General features: G+C 45.6%; 1 protein-coding gene across 1 annotated transcript in view; it reads left to right on the top strand.

The window, feature by feature from the left end:
- Positions 1-18,057, top strand: part of LOC121837285 (alpha-L-fucosidase-like) — a 44,307-nt gene that overhangs the window by 15,015 nt on the left and 11,235 nt on the right. The window contains exon 2 of the mRNA XM_042292871.1: positions 14,273-14,621. Within this exon, the coding sequence (XP_042148805.1) occupies positions 14,273-14,621 (349 nt within the window). The remainder of the gene's footprint in view (positions 1-14,272; positions 14,622-18,057) is intronic.

An 18,057-nucleotide genomic window follows, 5' to 3' on the forward strand; every position in this document is an offset into this window, starting at 1 on the left:
GCTAAACCCGCCGCTGCGTAGAATGTGAAAATGCACACAAAGAAGGCGAAAACTGCGGAATGTCGCCGGAATGCTACGACTGCAAAAGTCGTCACACTGCGATGGACGGTAAATTCCCGAAACAAGCGATTCCGCCGCCCAGAAAGAAGATCCAGCGAGCGAAAAAGTCACAAACAAAACGCGAAATCTAACAGTTTAACACAGCTGAACATATCTGGCCTCTGCTACCGTACACTAGCGATTCCGACACGACAACGCCCGGGGCGTCGGGCAAGCCATGGACAATGTTAGTGGCCGGTACTTCGGAGGGAGGCAGAAGTTCATAATCGTTTAATCGTTTATTTCACCATAAGATTTTTATGGTGGCGATCAGGGACAAAGAGCTGTAGAAAGCAGCTTGACGAGGTCCCCGACCGCCTACAAGCAGCAGAGCAGCGTGATACTCACAGTATAAAATACATACAGAGCACAAGCTATAGAAAGGATAGCAGAAAAGACCTTCGTCATCACACACTTTGTTAAGGCTGATTCACAGGACTGTTAACTTTTTGTCACTTTCTAGTTTTTGAAAAGAAGAAAAAAAGAAACGTGATACAATCGCGACATAACTAATAAAAAACAGGAGAAAAGGATTTATGCACACGATCGACATCAAACAGAAGGGTCCGAATATCCTTGACAGATAATTTCTCCCAATCGAAGTTTTGTTCGGGAAATAAATTTAATAATTTCGGAATAGTGTATCGGAGCATTTGTGTACCTTAGTTCGTTCTGGGAGTGACCACCTCCCAACAGCTCGCAGAACCAGTGGGATAAGGATGAACATATTGGGCAAGGCGTCCAAGGCTCACTAGAAAGCTAGTATTTCTAATTTCTTCCACTTTTAGACTAGTGGAAAGTCTGTAGTCGTAGAGAGAATATATACTAATAATGTGGAACTTCTTGAATAGATTGGCTGTAGGATGACCAAAATCTACATTCGCGACTGCCCTCATGGCTTTTTTTTTGCAAAAAATTTATTTTATCAAGATTTGTTAATGTCGTCTTACCCCAGACTAGGTGGCCGTAAATTAAATGGGAATAGAACAAGGAGTTATATATTAATAATCTAACATTTGTTGGCAGTACATAGCGGTTGCGGTTTAGGATACCGACTATCTGTGATAACTTCGAGGTAACATAATTGATGTGATCGTCCCAAGACATATTCTCGGAAAAAGTGACACCAAGCAGTTTAAAAGCATTGACGATCTCAATCCTGGTTGAGTTTATTACAATATGTTTGGTGATATTTACAAGTTTGCTCTTGGGACGAAAAAGCACAGCTTTTGTCTTTGCAACGTTTATTTGTAGCGAATTGATGCGGCTCCAGACGTTCAACTTAGAAAGCGCCAGGTTTGCCGATTCGAACAGCAGATAAACGTTTTCCGCAGTGAAAAGTAAAGTGGTGTCGTCGGCGTAGTTTACAAACTTTGCTTCGGAAGTAATGTTAACAATATCATTTACAAATATATTAAAAAGAAAAGGACCCAATATACTACCTTGTGGGACACCAGAAACGATCGGTTTTGTAGTTGAGGAGTGCCCATCAATACAAACAAACTGCATTCGGTGTGCCAGGTAGGATTTTATTAACTTCAGTGCGTGCCCTCGAATACCGTAGGTGTCTAGTTTTTCAATTAAAATTTTATGACTTAGGCAATCAAATACCTTCGTGAAGTCTACGAAGATACCAAGAACCATCTTCTTTTCCTCGAAGCTTTGAAGTATGTGTTCTTTCTGAACAAGCAGAGCAGATTCCGTTGACTTTTGTTTTATGAAACCAAACTGTGAGGCTGTTATTAAGTTATACTTATTAGAAAAGTTAATTAGTCTTATATGAAGCAGTTTCTCGAGTATCTTCGAAAACACAGGTAGTATAGAAATTGGCCTATAGTTTCCCATATCGTTAACACTCCCTTTTTTATGTAGGACGGACACCTTTGCTATCTGCTTACGTTTAGGAAATACACCTGTGGTAATACAAAGATTAAATATATGGGTTAGTACCGGCGCCAACGCATGAACAACATGCTTCACTGGCCTTATCTGTATGCCATCCGCATCACAACTACCACTATTTTTTAGTTGCAAAACTACAGAAATTAATTCGGCGTCAACGACTGGCTCTAAAAATATTGAGTTATTATTTCTGGTGTTACGAAACAGGGAAGAATTTACGGTGTTAGTTTTATCTGCAATACTTATGAAATGTTCATTAAAGGCGTTCGCTAACGCATGCCCAGTTAGTTCAGCACCGTCATTGACAATCTTAACAATAGAGCCGCGGGAGCAATTTCGACCTAAGAGGGCGTTCAATTCTTTCCATATGACATCGGCATGACCCTGCGCTGCTTTGAACACGTTAAAATGATAGCTTTGTCTAGCTCGCCGCAACTCTTTTGTCAAGCTGTTGCGATATGTTTTGAAGACTCTTAGATCGTTTTGATCTCTGGACTTCGCAAATCTGGCATATAACACATTTTTCGTACGAATTTTACAATGCAGTTCGGGCGTAACCCACGGTTTTTTAATGCGTTTAGAAGTTTTCATAGATTTGAGGGGAAAGTGTGTCAAATATTGCTCAGAAAACAATTCCTTAAAATATTGTAGGCCTCTTCGGCGGTATCCTGGTTGAGTACGCTATCCCAATTTATATCTGATAGAGCGGTTAAAAAATGGTCTAGTCCATCAAGTGTTATTTTTTGGAACATTATACACTGCTTCTTATTTGCCTCACGTTTCATATATTTATCAGAAATAAATATTGGGAGGTGGTCGCTAAGATCGCAACATACAACACCAGCTTTTATATGCTCTGTCGAGCGATTTGATATGAACAAGTCTATTAGTGTTTTGGATTGGCAGGTAACTCGCGTGGGGCTGTTGATAACGTTTCTGCATCCGCCAGTATTAATTAAAGTCGTAAATGTGCGTTTAACAGTAGTGTCCGTACACATATCAATGTTAAAGTCCCCACCACAGGTAATATTATACTTTCCTCCATTGACGAATATTAAGAAGGATTCAAAGAACTCAAAGAAGGTTTCAAGACTGCCACTAGGGTGTCGGTATATAACATCAAAAATATTATCTTTACTACGAACACAAAGCATCTCGTAATCCTGTGTGACGCAGCTGAAATCTTTTATTAATTCACAGCGAGAGTCTTTGGTCAGGATGGCCACACCGCCACCACGCTTCTCTGAGCGATTGACGTAAAAAGAACGATACGACGGCAGTTTCAAAACATCAGCTTCATCCGTGTACCAAGTTTCGGTAAGCATTATAACATCAAAATAAAAACCAAATTGATCGAAAAGCAACTCAAGGTCAACAGCTTTGTTTTTGGCTGACTGAGTATTTAAATGAAAACAAGTCACGCATGACATTAAATCTTCACCGAGATAGCTTTTCACGTTTTGCGGTAGAAAAAAGGCGCTTTCGGTCATTCACCCCAAAAAGGACAAAGAGAAAAAAACAGTAAGAGATATTCACAGAATCCTATCAAGGTCGGCAGCATCCGAGATTTTAAGCGCCCTCTCGCCGTCTTGTTTCCTGATAAACACCTTATCATTCCGGTGCCAGACGTATTGATAGTTATTTCACTTTGCCCATTCTTTAGCCGCCCACAAAAGGGCCTTACTCTGTCTCGTCAAGTTTTCTTGGAAGAAAACGTTGCTTCTACTACGCCTGAGTTCTCCTTTTTTGTCAAGCCACCGGTCGCGAGTGGTCTGCTGTGCGAAACGCACAATTACGCCTGGATTTCTATCTTGCTTTGCCGGGAGCCTGTGTATATTTACGATATCGCCGTCAGTCAGTTCTGGAAGGTTTAGTCTTGCTCCAATTTCATTAACATGAACCAAGAGGTTCTCTTCTTTAGCTACAGGAATCCCATAGATTTCGAGGTTGGGTCGCCTACTGCGCCATTCCATAACGCTTAGATCGCGTTTTAACTGTTCAATTTTCTCGCCGGTTTTTAGTCGTTCAAGAGATTCAAGACGCTTTTTCACTGCCTTTGTTTCATTGTCCTGATCGTTAATATGCTCGAGAATCTTGTCGTACTTATCAGATAGCATCTGCATTGACGTTTCGATTCCGGTCACGGTTTCTTTTAGACTCATTAGACTGTCTAGTTTGGCGTTGATGGTTACCAATAGTGTAGGCATGTCGACCACTTCTCCCTTTCTACCGGATGGGCCTCCTCTTTGTTTTACTCTCTGGCAAGTAGAACATTGCCAACTTTTCCACGCGCTTGCGCTTTTAGACTTGAAGGCTACGGCTGTGACGCCTGGGCACGCACCAAGATGGTAAAAAGAGTCACATTCACAGCACGTAATAGAAACTTCTACGTCGGATAACACCTCTTTACATACAATGCAGATTGAATCTAGAGGCATTCTAGCACATCAACAAATCAAAGAAGTTTGCTTGGCAGCAGCAGCGGCGTAAATAAACAATAATTGGCCCAGATCCCACACTAACCTGTAAAGGTCAGATGAAATCGTAAGCGGTGTGCCACGAGCCGCTGCCGCTGCCAAATGGTCCTGCAGAGTCGCTGGTCTTGCTTTTATAGCTGCCAGTCCTTCTGGTCTGGCAACTCGTGCAGCGTGTTTGCAGCTCCTCCTGGTACGTAGGCTTGATGACTCGGCGAAGCCGCCTCGACGACGAGCTGTTCGTAGCACAGTCACTGTAAAGGTCAGATGAAATCGTAAGCGGTGTGCCACGAGCCGCTGCCGCTGCCAAATGGTCCTGCAGAGTCGCTGGTCTTGCTTTTATAGCTGCTAGTCCTTGTGGTCTGGCAACTCGTGCAGCGTGTTTGCAGCTCCTCCTGGCACGTAGGCTTGATGACTCGGCGAAGCCGCCTCGACGACGAGCTGTTTGTAGCAGAGTCACTGTAAAGGTGAGATGAAATCGTAAGCGGTGTGCCACGAGCCGCTGCCGCTGCCAAAGTGTACCTCCAATAAAAGGGAACGCGACCCTTTTCTGACATCATCAAGGCAGAAAGAGAACGAATAGATGAAACACTACGATCTCTTGAAGACAAGATGACAGACATCTACGCAAAGATTACGGGCCTATATTCAAAGGCATGACGGGACTCATCAAGACTTTCAATTCCAGAGCATAACTATGCGAAAGGCGAAAGCTGCAACAAGAAACGAAGGCCTCCGTGGACCTTCAGTGGAGCTGCAACGGCATCCGTTCCAAAACAGCTGAACTAAAACTAAGAACCGAAAGAGCGGGTAAGATCGTTCCTCTTGCCCTACCAGACAAAAAATCAATACTCAGAACATCAACATTATTGGGTACAAAGTATACCAGATACCGACAATCCTAAATCATCAAAAAGGACAAGACAGTCCTAACGGGACAGCTACTATTCTAGTCGAGGACAGTGTCCCACAAACGCACATCAACACGGCGCATATTTGTGACGAACACCAAGAAATTGTAGCAGCACGGCTACACACCGTCAAGGGAAGACTCATACTAGCCTGGGTCTATATCAGACTACAGAAGAAGGAAGGCGAAATTATGAATTGGCTACAAACCTAATCAAAGAACGAAAATGCGATAAGGAAGTCATCGTGGAAGGTGATTTTAGCGCCAAGAACACTATCTGGGGCTGTCGATATAACAACGTAAGAGGAAAAAAACATAGCAGAATAGGCAAAAACCGCTACTCTGAGACTTCTCAACAACCCGCATATACCCACCCGCATCGGACAAACATCAAGACAGAGTTACATCTCACCAAACCTCACTTGGGCTTCAAGTAACGTCAGGACGTGGTGGACCGTCCTACCCGACAGTATGGGAAGCAGCCATCTTCCCATCCAGATTAAACTGACGGCGGAAAGACACTCAGACGCCAGGAGACAGTCAAAATTCATCAAATGAGACAAGTTCCGCAAGGCATTTAGTGACCTCGCGGACGACGGTGAGCTAGGCCTCCGAATCACGGAAGCCCTCCGAAGTGCCACAGAAATTCATCAAATTAAATCAGACGACGCCGACTCAGACCTTCACCTGCTTAACCTCTGGACTAGTCGTCTTCAAGTCCAACAGCACTACAGAAAGAACAAAAAAGACTGGCGATTCCGATTTAAATTCAACGCGGCGACGGCGAAAGCCAAGAGATACACCAACTAGCTCAAGAGATCTCGGTGGCGCAAACACTGTGACGCTTTTAACACCAAGGGAGGAGCAACCAAGATAGACCTTTCGCGCCTTTGGGGGCAAAAAAAAAAGAAGGCCAAATGCAGCACCGAAAACCTCGCTCTCAAATTGTGCATAACCGAGCAAAAGTTAGCTCAAATAGCGAGCGATTATTTCTTCCCACAACCACCAAATCTCAAAGACATTCCCGCAGACAGACCGGAGTACCATGATAAGATGCACATGGATGCTTCGTTCAACATGGGAAAACTACTAGAAGCATTGCACGCAGCCAAGAACTCCACACCTGGCCCTGACCATATCACGGTTGTCGCCTTACGCAACTTACCTGAAGCGGGAAAAGAGCAGTTACTTCGGTACATCAACAAAGTATGGGAGACCGGGGGGACACCGGCGGGGTGGGAGCACTCTACCGTGATACCTATCCCCAAAGGAGGCAAGCCAATCGATTCGATACAAAACCTGCGACCGATATCCCTCACTTTTAATTTGTGTGAGCCAACCGCACGTATGATTCTGGCTAGAATAACGTGGCAGCTAGAATACAAGAAACAAGCAGACGGCGAAGAACCGGCCTTTACCTTCATACAAACGGGGTTCCGGCCCGGTCTTGCAACCGTCGACAGTATCACCCTTATTCACTGGGACATACTGGCAAGACCGCCGAACATGTACCCAAGGACAATAGTTGCAGTCGATATAAGAAAAGATATTCGATACCGTGCCCCACGATGCAGTGGTGCAAGGCGCCATCAATTGGGGCCTTAAAGGCTGCTGTCCAAGATTTATAAAGTCGTTCTTGGAAGACCGGACGTACGAAGTCGTAGTTGGGGAAGAGCATGCACCAAAAGAGAACGTAATTGGAGTACCACAAGGAGCAGTGTTATTACCAATGCTTTTTAACATGGTGATGGCAGACTAATATTTTGCACTAGAGAAGGTTGAATGTCTGGGACATTCCATTTATGCAGGCGACATTACTATCTGGTCAAACGAACGGGACGTAGAAGACAAAAAAAGATCCTGCAAGAAGACCTGGACACAATCTACTCTTTCCTACAAAGGGTGGGAATGAGGCTCTTCCCAGACAAGACAAATTGTGTTACCGTTTCAAATAAGAGAGGCAGGAAAGAGAACGGAACCTGCGGCAAAATTCATATAAGTGTCAGCGGCACCCGCATACAAAGAACCGACTCTGTCAAAATACTGGCAGTAACCTTTCAAGAGGATGGAAAAACAAGCAAATGGTATCGTGGAATTAAGAACCTCTAGAAAGCTACACTGGGGAAAATCAAATTTGTTACGAGCAGGTTGTGGGGAGCGCGAAGGCACACACTAAAAAAACTAGTCAGAGCCTAGCTAGTAGGAAGAACCACCTACGGAATTAATCCCATTGCCTCAACAGTGAGCAGCGGAACGGCCTAGAGGTACTTAACCCTATGGTGATAAGAGTCGTCACCGGTTACCGAAATGCGCCAATATAAAACTGAAAACAATTGCCGGAATGAACTGTCTCAGAGATATTGCTCAAGAAGATAAAATAAGCCAAACACGTAAGCTGCAGAAAACTACAGCTGGCAGGAACATCCTGATGAAATTGGACATTGAGTGCCCGGACACACCTACCTCGATCCCGCCGCCACCGTGGGAGGGTGAGACAGTCGTGAACACGATGCCTTTACCATAGAACGTAAGCAAAGAGCAAATGGGGAGAAGAAAACCAGCAGCTAGGAAACAGAGCTATGACCTGCAAAAACTTCTTGAAGACCCCAAGGTAGATATATATTACACCGATGCATCAAAAGTGGAGCCTCAAGTCGCCATTGCAGCACACAGATTCAGGGACCAATTCACGGTCACAAGAACGCTACCACAAATAACGGGAGTAAAACAAGCGGAATTAATGACCATCCAGCTGGCCATCGAAACCGCAGCTTTCAGCCCACGCAAGAAAAACATCTACACAGACGCCAAGAAGGCTTTCTAGGAGTATCGTAAACCCTCGAGCAGAAGTAAGACGGTGCAAACCGTTAAAGCTACTGCAGGCATATACAGAAGCGAAGGAAGTCAAATAACCATGAGGTGGGATCCCGGGGCATTAGGAAATACCCGGAAACGACGCCGCGGACGTTGCCGCGCGAGTGTCCCTTCCTCCTCATCAATTGCCCGGTCTTGACACTGACAGCGACGACGTACAAAAATTTAACACTGGATCTTCAATCCAACCGGAAGCAGAAGAAAAAGTCGACCCCTTGGCGCTCAAGGCTGTCGAACGCCAGGTATGCGGCGAGCGGCTCGGGAGCCTCCTCCGAGAAGACCCGCATCCCCTCCCAGCGGATAACTACACCCGTTGGGAGAAAATATGCCTTAGAAGATTACGCACACATACAGCAATGATTCCCAAACACACAGCCATTTTCAAGAAAAGCAGACTAGCAACGAAACACCAAGAGACAAAATTTCAGGACTCACAAGCAGGACCCTCGACCCCACCCAGGAACGAGAGCCTCTTTGAATACTGCGAGGAGACCGCCTCGGAGATCCACATCTTCTGGGACTGTCCCCGCACTCAAGAGGCGAGACGGAAAGCTCTAGAAGCATTATCACATCAAATGCGACCGAATGGCCTTGAAGAATGGGTCCTGCCTATTGGATCCCCCGAGCATCGCAAGACAACCCTCGATTCCCTTCTCACATAAGGGAAAAAAGCCACTCACAATTCATAAAAAGAAAATAATAAAAAAAACAAGACATAAACTTATTTGGTTAAAGAAGATGACTTCAGTCAAGATCGGTGAGCGTAAATCACCCTTTAATAATTATAATAAAGACATTTTCAAACTTGCCAAACAAAACGGAAGTACATGGTTGACTGCGTCGGACGTCACCCGCTTAATTAGCAATTTTTTTTTTACTCGGTGCGACACAGACTTTGTTGGCCAATTTAATAAACTTGCAGTTGGTATTACGTTATAATAATTCACCGCCAGTCGTTCCAGATGGAACTAAATAGGACCGTACTGTTTTTTTCACTACTGAAAATGAAGCCGAGTTGCCCTTTTATAAAAGGGGCCCCAGTGTTTCGGGTCCCCCCAAGAGCTGGGGGCGTCGCACAGAACTTGCGCAGATCTTCTGCGCACGCACAGTGTGGTTCCCCAAGATACTCGGGTGACCAAAGCGTTGGATTACCCGAGTGTCTGTTATGAAACTCTCTAATCTAAGGACTGTAAAGGCCGGTTCTCACATACAGCGCAGCGCTCATGTAGCGCTGCTTACGTGGCGTAAGCTACTTATCGTCTGCCATGAGCAACAGTTTTGACGGTGCGATAAAAAACTGGTAAAGGCTGCCGTCAGCACGCGCTTAGCGCGAGGTCAGCGCTGTGTTTGTAACACTCCGCTGCATGTGTGAATAGGCCTTAAGTGTTATAAAACTCTCTAATCTAAGGAGTCTAAGGACGCTAGACGTCGGTCTTGGGTTCAAGTTTAATTATATAAGAAGCAACGCCCATACTTAACATATCCCAGAACGTCTAATGCAGGGTCACTGGCAAGGTTACGTGACCTGGGGAAACCCTTTAGAAGCAAACATCAAATTGCTAAGACGACTTTCCATAGCACACTAAGCGACCGCCTAAAGAGAAGTCCCAAAGAATATTGGAAGTTGGTAAAGAGCAACAAGAAGGATCAAGTTCCAATCCCGTCTATTGATGTATCTGGTCAGACCCTGCACGACGACCAGGGAAGGCAACAAGTTTCAGTAGCTATTTCCAGTCAGTCTTTTCTTCGCCTGGCTCTGATGATTGTTCCGCTACGTCCCCTACCGCTACCCTGAGACACTATATGGAGGAACTTATGTTCAATTGTAATGGTCTTGTTAAACTTTTACAATCACTTAACCCCGAATGATCGTCCGGTCCTGATGACATCCTAAATAGGGTCCTCAGAGAACGCTCAAGTGTGATCGCTATCTTTTCGTGTCTTGTTCACTAAATCACTCTCAGACAGTCTTTGCCTTGCGATTGGAAAGAAGCACATGTAGTGCCGTTCATAAAAACGATCCCGAAGACAAAGTAGAAAAGTATATGCCTATCTCTCTCCTTAGCACGCCCTCCAAACTAATGGAGCATATCATTAACACCAGCATTGTAAAATATTTAAACCAAAAAAATTGTTCTACCCCTTTCCACTTTCCAACACGCTTTTCGCCCGCGATTATCTTTTACAACCCAGACAGTGGAGTTTTACCATGAATTGGCATATGCATAAGACAAAGGCCTTCAGACAGATTGTGCTCTTCTTGACGTTCGGAAGGCCTTTCAACTTGTACCACACAAATATATTCTCCATAAATTATCAGCCCTCAAAATATATTCTCACACTTTTGGATTGCTCGTTGACTATTTAAGTTGTAGAAGCCAAGCAGTGGTAATTAAGGGCAAATTGTCCAATTTTACCCTAGTTACTTCCGGTTTTCCCCCTCGGACCACTTTTATTTTTGATATTTATTAATGACATTGTTGAAAACGTCTCATCCTCTATACGGTTGTATGCAGATGAATGCGTAATTCACCGCTCGGTAAGTTTTCCCGAAGACTGTGTTGCCCTCCAGGTGGACATCGATCGTATCGCGAGTTGGTGTTCCACTTGGGGGATGGAACTGAACGTGGCGAAAAGTCACTTCGTGAGGTTCACGAGGAGAAAAAACCAGTCATTTTTACGTACAACGTAAACAGTATCGATATCAACCTATCACTGCATATAAAATACCTGGGCGTTTACTTCTTTCATAATCTCTCGTGGAATCACCATATAGGATATATGACTGCGCAGGCAAACCGGATGTTAGCATTCATCAAGCGCAACTTTGAAGATTATCCACGCCCGAAGTAAAAAATACACTTTACCTCACAAACATCAGACCGATTCTTGAATACGCCTCCGAGTTCTGGGACCCTTACCAACAGTACCTTATAAATAGCATAGATAGTATTCAGAACACAGCTGCTAGGTTCTGGCGCCAAAGTGTGACTGCCTTAAAAGATGAACTCCAAGTGGCAGCCTCTCCATACTACTCGCCGTCTAAGCCTTCGTTTAAAACTTCTACATGTGATTCATTATGAACTCTCTGGCATTGATAAAGGAACGTATTTACTTGAACTACACTTCATTTCCTTGAGACGAGATCACTCGAGGAAAATCAGGCCTTTCTCATCCAAAACTGACATTTTCAAACATTCTTTCTTCCCGAGCACCATTCAGCACTGGAATGAATTACCGTATGAATTAGCCTTGGAAAACAATAACCCCAATTTGTTTTAAGCTTTGCTTTGCCTTTAGCTCTGAATATGGGCTTTTTTCTTTCTGCTAACTCTGGTTTAGTGTGTACTTGTGTTTCAATGTGCGCGTTTCACTGTTACGTTTCTTGTTGCGCTGGTTTCCGGTGATCTGTGCCTAGCTGCAGGCTAGCGTGCTTTTTACTGATGTGCTGTGGCGTCATTTGCTTTTCTTCTGTTTCGCCCCTCCCCCACTATAATGCCCTCACGGGCGCTGTGGGGTACCTGAATTAAATAAACAAATAAATAAATCGCTGAGTTGGCGCAGCAGGATGTGATGACGTTACGTAAAGGTAATGGAGGCTGTTCCCATGCTTTGATTATTCTAGATCAGGGGTCTCAAAAACGCGGCCCGCAGCTCTCTGGGATACGGCCTGCCAGCATCCCACGGCTGCGAGCCCCCGTTCCCATGCCTCGAGCGCTACATGCGCCGTATAATTTCATGCTGGTCGAATCATTAGCGCTCTAAAGGAGCTGTGCTCATGTAAACTGCTGACACATTTTGCATTATTTTGTGTTCGTCGGGACTGAGTATTGCTTCGTTTAAATGTTTGCATCTCAGCCCTTTTTCGCGTAAATCAACTGGAACGACAATACCATGGACTACTAGGCTGCAAGCGCAAGGTTTCTGCTTAAGGTAGTACCAACAACTTTAAAAACAAAATAGTCCTTAGTTATTTTATACTGCAGGAGTTTAGTCTGCCAGAACATGGCGGCATTGTTACCCACCGTAAAGCCTAGTTCACATGCAGCGGTTTTGGCCCTAGAGCGGCGCGATTTCTGCCGTCGCGGCGCTCGTGCCGCAGAATTGCTGGTGCTGGCCAGAGCGCCGCGACGGCAGAAATCGCGCCGCTCTAGGGCCAAAACCGCTGCATGTGAACTAGGCTTAAAAGAGCAATTTAGCCAGTGCAGTACGACTGCTAGCCAGGGGTCTTTAACGTGCACCACGTAGTAGTGATAAACGACCGCACGCCGGTACGATGCTCATTCAGATGGAAGCGGGCAGGGGTGGGAATTGAACCCAGGATCCGTGGGTTCTGCAACGCGAGCTTTTGCTCCACATGCTCCGAGCTGGTGTGAGCTAGCCCACTCGACCACCGAACCCCCCTGCCAGCCAACTACTTCAAAATATACAAACAAATTAGCCGTTAGCTTTTATGCAGCAGGAGTTTAGTCTGCCAGATCATGGCGACATTGTTACCCACTGCAGATAAGCAATTTAGCCATTGCAGTACGACTGCTAGCCTTGGGTCTTTAACGTGCACCACGCAGTGGTGATGCACAACCGCACGTCGGTACGATGCTCACCCAGATCGATACGGGCAGGGGTGGTGTTTGAACACAGGATCCTTGGGTTCTGCAACGCGAACTTTCACTCCACGTGCTCCGAGCTGGTGTGCGCAAGCCCACTCAGCCACCGATCCCCCCAGCTACTTTACTGGGGGGTGCAGGGTACTCCATGAGAATACATCGAAAAAGACGACAACGAAGGTCCGCTCAAACGCGCTATACGGTGGCCGCTGTACCCTATTTGCATCCGCGATCCCGTTAACCGTACCGCATTCATTGGCGTCACCTGCTCACGTGTTCTGACGGAGAGAGGGCGAGTGTGGGAGGAGAAGGGTCGCCAAAAAGCTTTCAGCCTTTCCACTCTGGTGAAGAAGAAAGACCAGCGAAGCTGTACTATGGTGAGAATGAAGTAATGCCCGGCCGCAAGTCGGCAAGGCAAAGTGGAAAGTCTAGAAAGGTTGCCCCCATCTATGAGCAATGGCGGCAACCAGGCAACCGGAAAGCCAGTTGTCTGGTTGCCGCCGTCGCTCATATATGGCTTTAGCTGTCCGGAGTGTTGTGTCGACTTTTATTTGCTGGCGGACACGATCCTGGGGAAACTAGCCCTTAAAAGCTCCGCTTAATAAACCACTCTACTAGGGGAGGATTCGGCACGGCCGTCGTTCCACTCTTATAGGTGGTATTTGTAGGGTGCACGCTGTAAGGTACTTTTTAGGTGGGAACACGCAACACAACGAACGCTGCGACGCGATCAATGAGATAGCGTCCAACTGGCGTGCGCCCGAGTAGCCAGTGTCGACAGCGTCTCCACCAACCAGAGTGCGCAACTGAGATAAAAAGGAACAAATGAAAATGAAAGAGTGTCTTGTTGCCATGGCACCCGGTTGCTGGCACTTTCCGCGCGTAGCGTCTCATCTGATTTCGGTTGATGCTGGCTTCAACAACTCTTGAGAGATCTCCGCTTCAACGCTTTAATTAAACTGTCTCGTCGCCATTGAGGGCCGAAACTAGGGTCAACGACGAGGCTGTGGGCGCAGCGCAATGCCAAGTTCTACGCGACTCGTTGCACCTCAAAAACGGCTTTAAAGACAATCATCCGTCAGATTGCTGGCGCCTCGGCCGGGATTCCAATCCGCCATCTCAGGATCCTCATAGGCCGACGCTTTGCCTTGAAGCGTTTCGGACAGTAAAGAACATATTAAAAATATTTCGTAGAATGTTCACAAAAGGTATGCGTCGCTAGTTGAAGCCTGTGCCGTGGCGTCGAGCACGGATCGAGCATGTCCCCGTAGGGCCCACTATCCGCGGCCTTCAATTTACGAAAGAGCCTATTAGGGTCTTTTCGTTGATCGTAGGCCGCGGATAGGGGGCCCCGTTGAGCAGCACGCCTTAAGAAAAGTGCACCGTCGGCGTCGTCTCTTTTCAAGGTCGGTTCCTCGCGGTGGTCCTGTTAGTGCACCTGTGGGCCTCGGCGGCGGTGGCGAGGTACGAGCCAACCTGGGAGTCTCTGGACGCCCGTCCGCTGCCGGCCTGGTACGACCAGGCCAAGGTGGGCATTTTCCTGCACTGGGGCGTCTACTCCGTGCCCGGCTACGTATCCGAGTGGTTCTGGTGGTACTGGATGGACCAGGGCTCCCCCACCAACAAGAAGGTGCCCCAGTTCATGAAGGACAACTATCCCCCGGGATTCACGTACCCGGCCTTCGCCAAGGACTTCACATGCGAGTTCTTCGACCCCAAGGAATGGGCCCGCATCTTCGAAGACTCGGGCGCACGGTACGCTTATTTCTGGACAGTAACACGAGAGGACTTTCGCGGCAAAGCCGTTATTGGCAAGATTTCACAGCAGATCGCTGTATGTGTATAGTGTGGCCCGCCATATTTAGCGGGAAATAACAGTGACAGTTGACGCTGTTTCGCGAAGGGGGCTTGCCCCGGGCACAAATGTATGACGGCAAAACGCACGTTCTCCCGCTACATTGAGCGGGACATAACCTAGCATGGTAAGTAACACGCCGAGCTCCTAATGTAACCTCCAGGATGCCATACGTGCGTTCCCAGACAAAGAAGTTATTTTGCGTCCTACGGGATTTGTCTTCACGACAAAATACAGGTGGTTTTAAGTTTGTTTACGGCATTCACAAACAATAAATTACCATACACGGCTACTTTTTTATATAAAATGAACTGGACTAATATGTTGATTCAATTATATTTCAGACTTCTTGTGTTGTTAGCGGCTAAGATAGGGGACTAATAATCTGGCACTTTTAAATTTTGGCAAAGTTCAGTTTCGAATTATTTCATTTATATGGCCCGCAGAGCTACACATTGAGCAGACACGTGAGAAAAATAAAAATTGTCCGTTCCTTGCTGTGTGTTTCAAATGAAGGGAGGTGACAGCCTGGTCGCTGTATCACCTCTATTAGAAATTATACTCTCGATTAGTAAGCTTTAGAATAGAAGCCCCCAATGTTTTGAGTCTCCAAAGAATCTTGGGGCCTCGCACTGCGCTTGCGCGCAACTTCTGCGCCTGCGCAGTACGATGACGCACACTCCTTGGAGCTTGGAATAGATTTTAGCGCTCAAAAACAAGGACAAAAAGACGAGAATCAGACACCACAGCGCGTTGATTCTCGTCTTTTTGTCCTTGTTTTTGAGCGCTAAAATTTAATCAAAGTTCCTAAGCTAGCTAGTCCAACCATCTACTCTACTCCTTGGAGGACGCAAAACACCAGGGGAATATTTATTTATCACCATTTAAGTTTGGCAAGGGCACAACGATTATATTCTCACGCGACGTTATTTCCGCGCTAAATTAGTGGGAAATTCTGCAGTGACGTGACATCCTGTAACGCAACACTGTGACGTCACGTAATTGTGACGTCACATCGTTATATGGCATCACATTGTCTTATACCGTAACAATTTTTTTCGCATGTCTAGCGGAGACGTTATTCCGATGAATGTAACTGGGAAACGCTTCACGTGTCGTCACAGTGTCATGTGACGTCATATGACGTAAGACATTCCTCGCTAAATTGAGCGAGAAAATACCTACGCTAAATTTACGGGGAAAAAGCTTCGCGTGGCGTCACAGTGTCAGGTGAGACTGTGATTCCCTGCTAAATATTGTCACGAATGAGAAATTATGAGATGAAGAATAACTAAAGAAACTAAACGTTTAATGAGGCGAACTTGCGCCCAAAAGAAAAGAAAAGTAAAATAGCGTCGCAGGCGTCGATGTCGGCAAAACAGCAGGATCGATCGCTGGAGCGAGACTGACTCTTCTAGCCTTGCGGAGTCCCTTATGTACCCTCGTGGGTTTCTGGATCATCCGGCGTAGAACTTTCGGTACGTAGAATATTTGGAACTCGATCAGACGAAAATGTTCTCAAACTTACGAGAAGGCCAAATCGAAAGAATAAATAAAAGGACAGTCCGCTGACTGGAATTGAACCTACAGCTCCCGCGCGAAAGTCAAGCGTGGTAATCACTCGGCCATGCACGCGCTTGTTCGCCAACGCGCGTGGCAATATAGTGCGTCACTCTGTACACAGACGGCGATCCGCTGCGAAACCACCATTGTGCAACCTCGCCAATAACTTCTGTTGCAGTGAAAACCTAATGTCAGCACATTTTTTTTAATTTTTTTATTATCTCGCTTGATATGAGCAACATTGTATGGCGACTCGTGCCGTGCACAGGGCCGTAGATATAGATAAGGTAAATATATTAAATATATCTCACAGAGAGACGAAGACGGAGAGAAGATCGCAGGACGAGCGCTCAACTAAGAACTGTGCTTTTATTGACAAATAAATTCCTGAAGAGAAAAATCTATAAAAAGCAAAATTAACTGTCAAAGGTGACGTATGCAATCGCACGTTCACACTTAGCAATAAAATCAACTTCTTTTAGTGCAAAACAATTGAGGGCTGACTGACGCAGCACCGCTCCAGCACCTCTCCTGCCACTTTATCGCTGCCCCTATAAATGATGCAAGACTTTTTTTTGGAAGAAGTTTTGGACAACATACTCACCAAAAGTAACTAAACTAGCTTCAGAAAGTATTTAGAGTCGTAATCAAGTTACTTTCAGCACAAAATATCTTGAGTAGATCACAAATGCTTAGAAATGAAATTCAATTAACTTCGAAAGTACTTCCGCATCTCTTGATACCGTAATAATAAAAAAAGGTATTAGGTCTGCTTTTAATATTTCCTTATTTTCTTCTTTTTTTTTTTGTTTTGTGGATGTTGGTATTTTGAGCTCGTATGTTCGTGTCTTGTTTTTCTTTTTTTTTTGTGTTCAGTCATTTGCGGTCCAAGTTCGCTACGGTTCAGCTTTTCCTTGGGGTGTGCGGATTCCTATTCCCGAAAAATATTCTAGCGACACATTTCGAGCGCTAAAACATGTCATTGGAGTTGATCATTACTAGATAATAAAAGAAAAAAAAACCCAGTAGGATAGATTAGCAAACACTCTCCGTCAAATGTATTTACAAAAAACCAAAAAGTATACCGAATGTATTTGAAATACAGTTTTTCAATTAGCGCATTTGAGATAGGCTCAAGACTCTATGGACGTCAGGGTGACACAGGCATCCCGACAATGAATATGTAAATGTCATCCTGTCGCTGACCGCAGTGGCAGGTCATGCTGGCGCATTCCTTGATATGACAGATCGACCTGTTTGGCCGATGTGAACCCGGCCGCACAACAAAGGAATTTTGCAAACAAACAACGCCCATGGCGCAGTCCAGAGACTTATTTGCGTGTTTGACAGCACTTAGAAGCCTATCTGTGGTATAATTTATTCGCGAATACAAGCGGTACATTAAAATGTTGCGTCACCCGCTTTAGGTTGTGTGATGCCTTGTGCAAGTGTTGGGTGACCTGTATTCTCGACACCACGCAGGTTGGCACAACTATGGCCGCGAATATATAAAGTAACCAAACATAGGCTTCCGTGTGCTGTCAAACACTCAAAGATGTTTGTGGACTGCGCCGTCGTCTTTGTTTGCATAATCCCTTTGTCACGCGACCAGGTTCACATTGGCCAAACAGGCTGATGCGTCAATGAACGGATTCGCGAGCAATACCTGTCGGTAAACGACGGGCGAACACTTAATTGTTATCGGGACTGCATATATGTCACCCTAACGTAGTACATAATGCTTGCATCATTGGTAGGGGCCACGATAACGTA

The sequence above is a fragment of the Ixodes scapularis genome, unplaced genomic scaffold (genome assembly GCF_016920785.2).
Source record: "Ixodes scapularis isolate PalLabHiFi unplaced genomic scaffold, ASM1692078v2 PGA_scaffold3__209_contigs__length_174095766, whole genome shotgun sequence".
NCBI lineage: Eukaryota > Metazoa > Arthropoda > Arachnida > Ixodida > Ixodidae > Ixodes > Ixodes scapularis.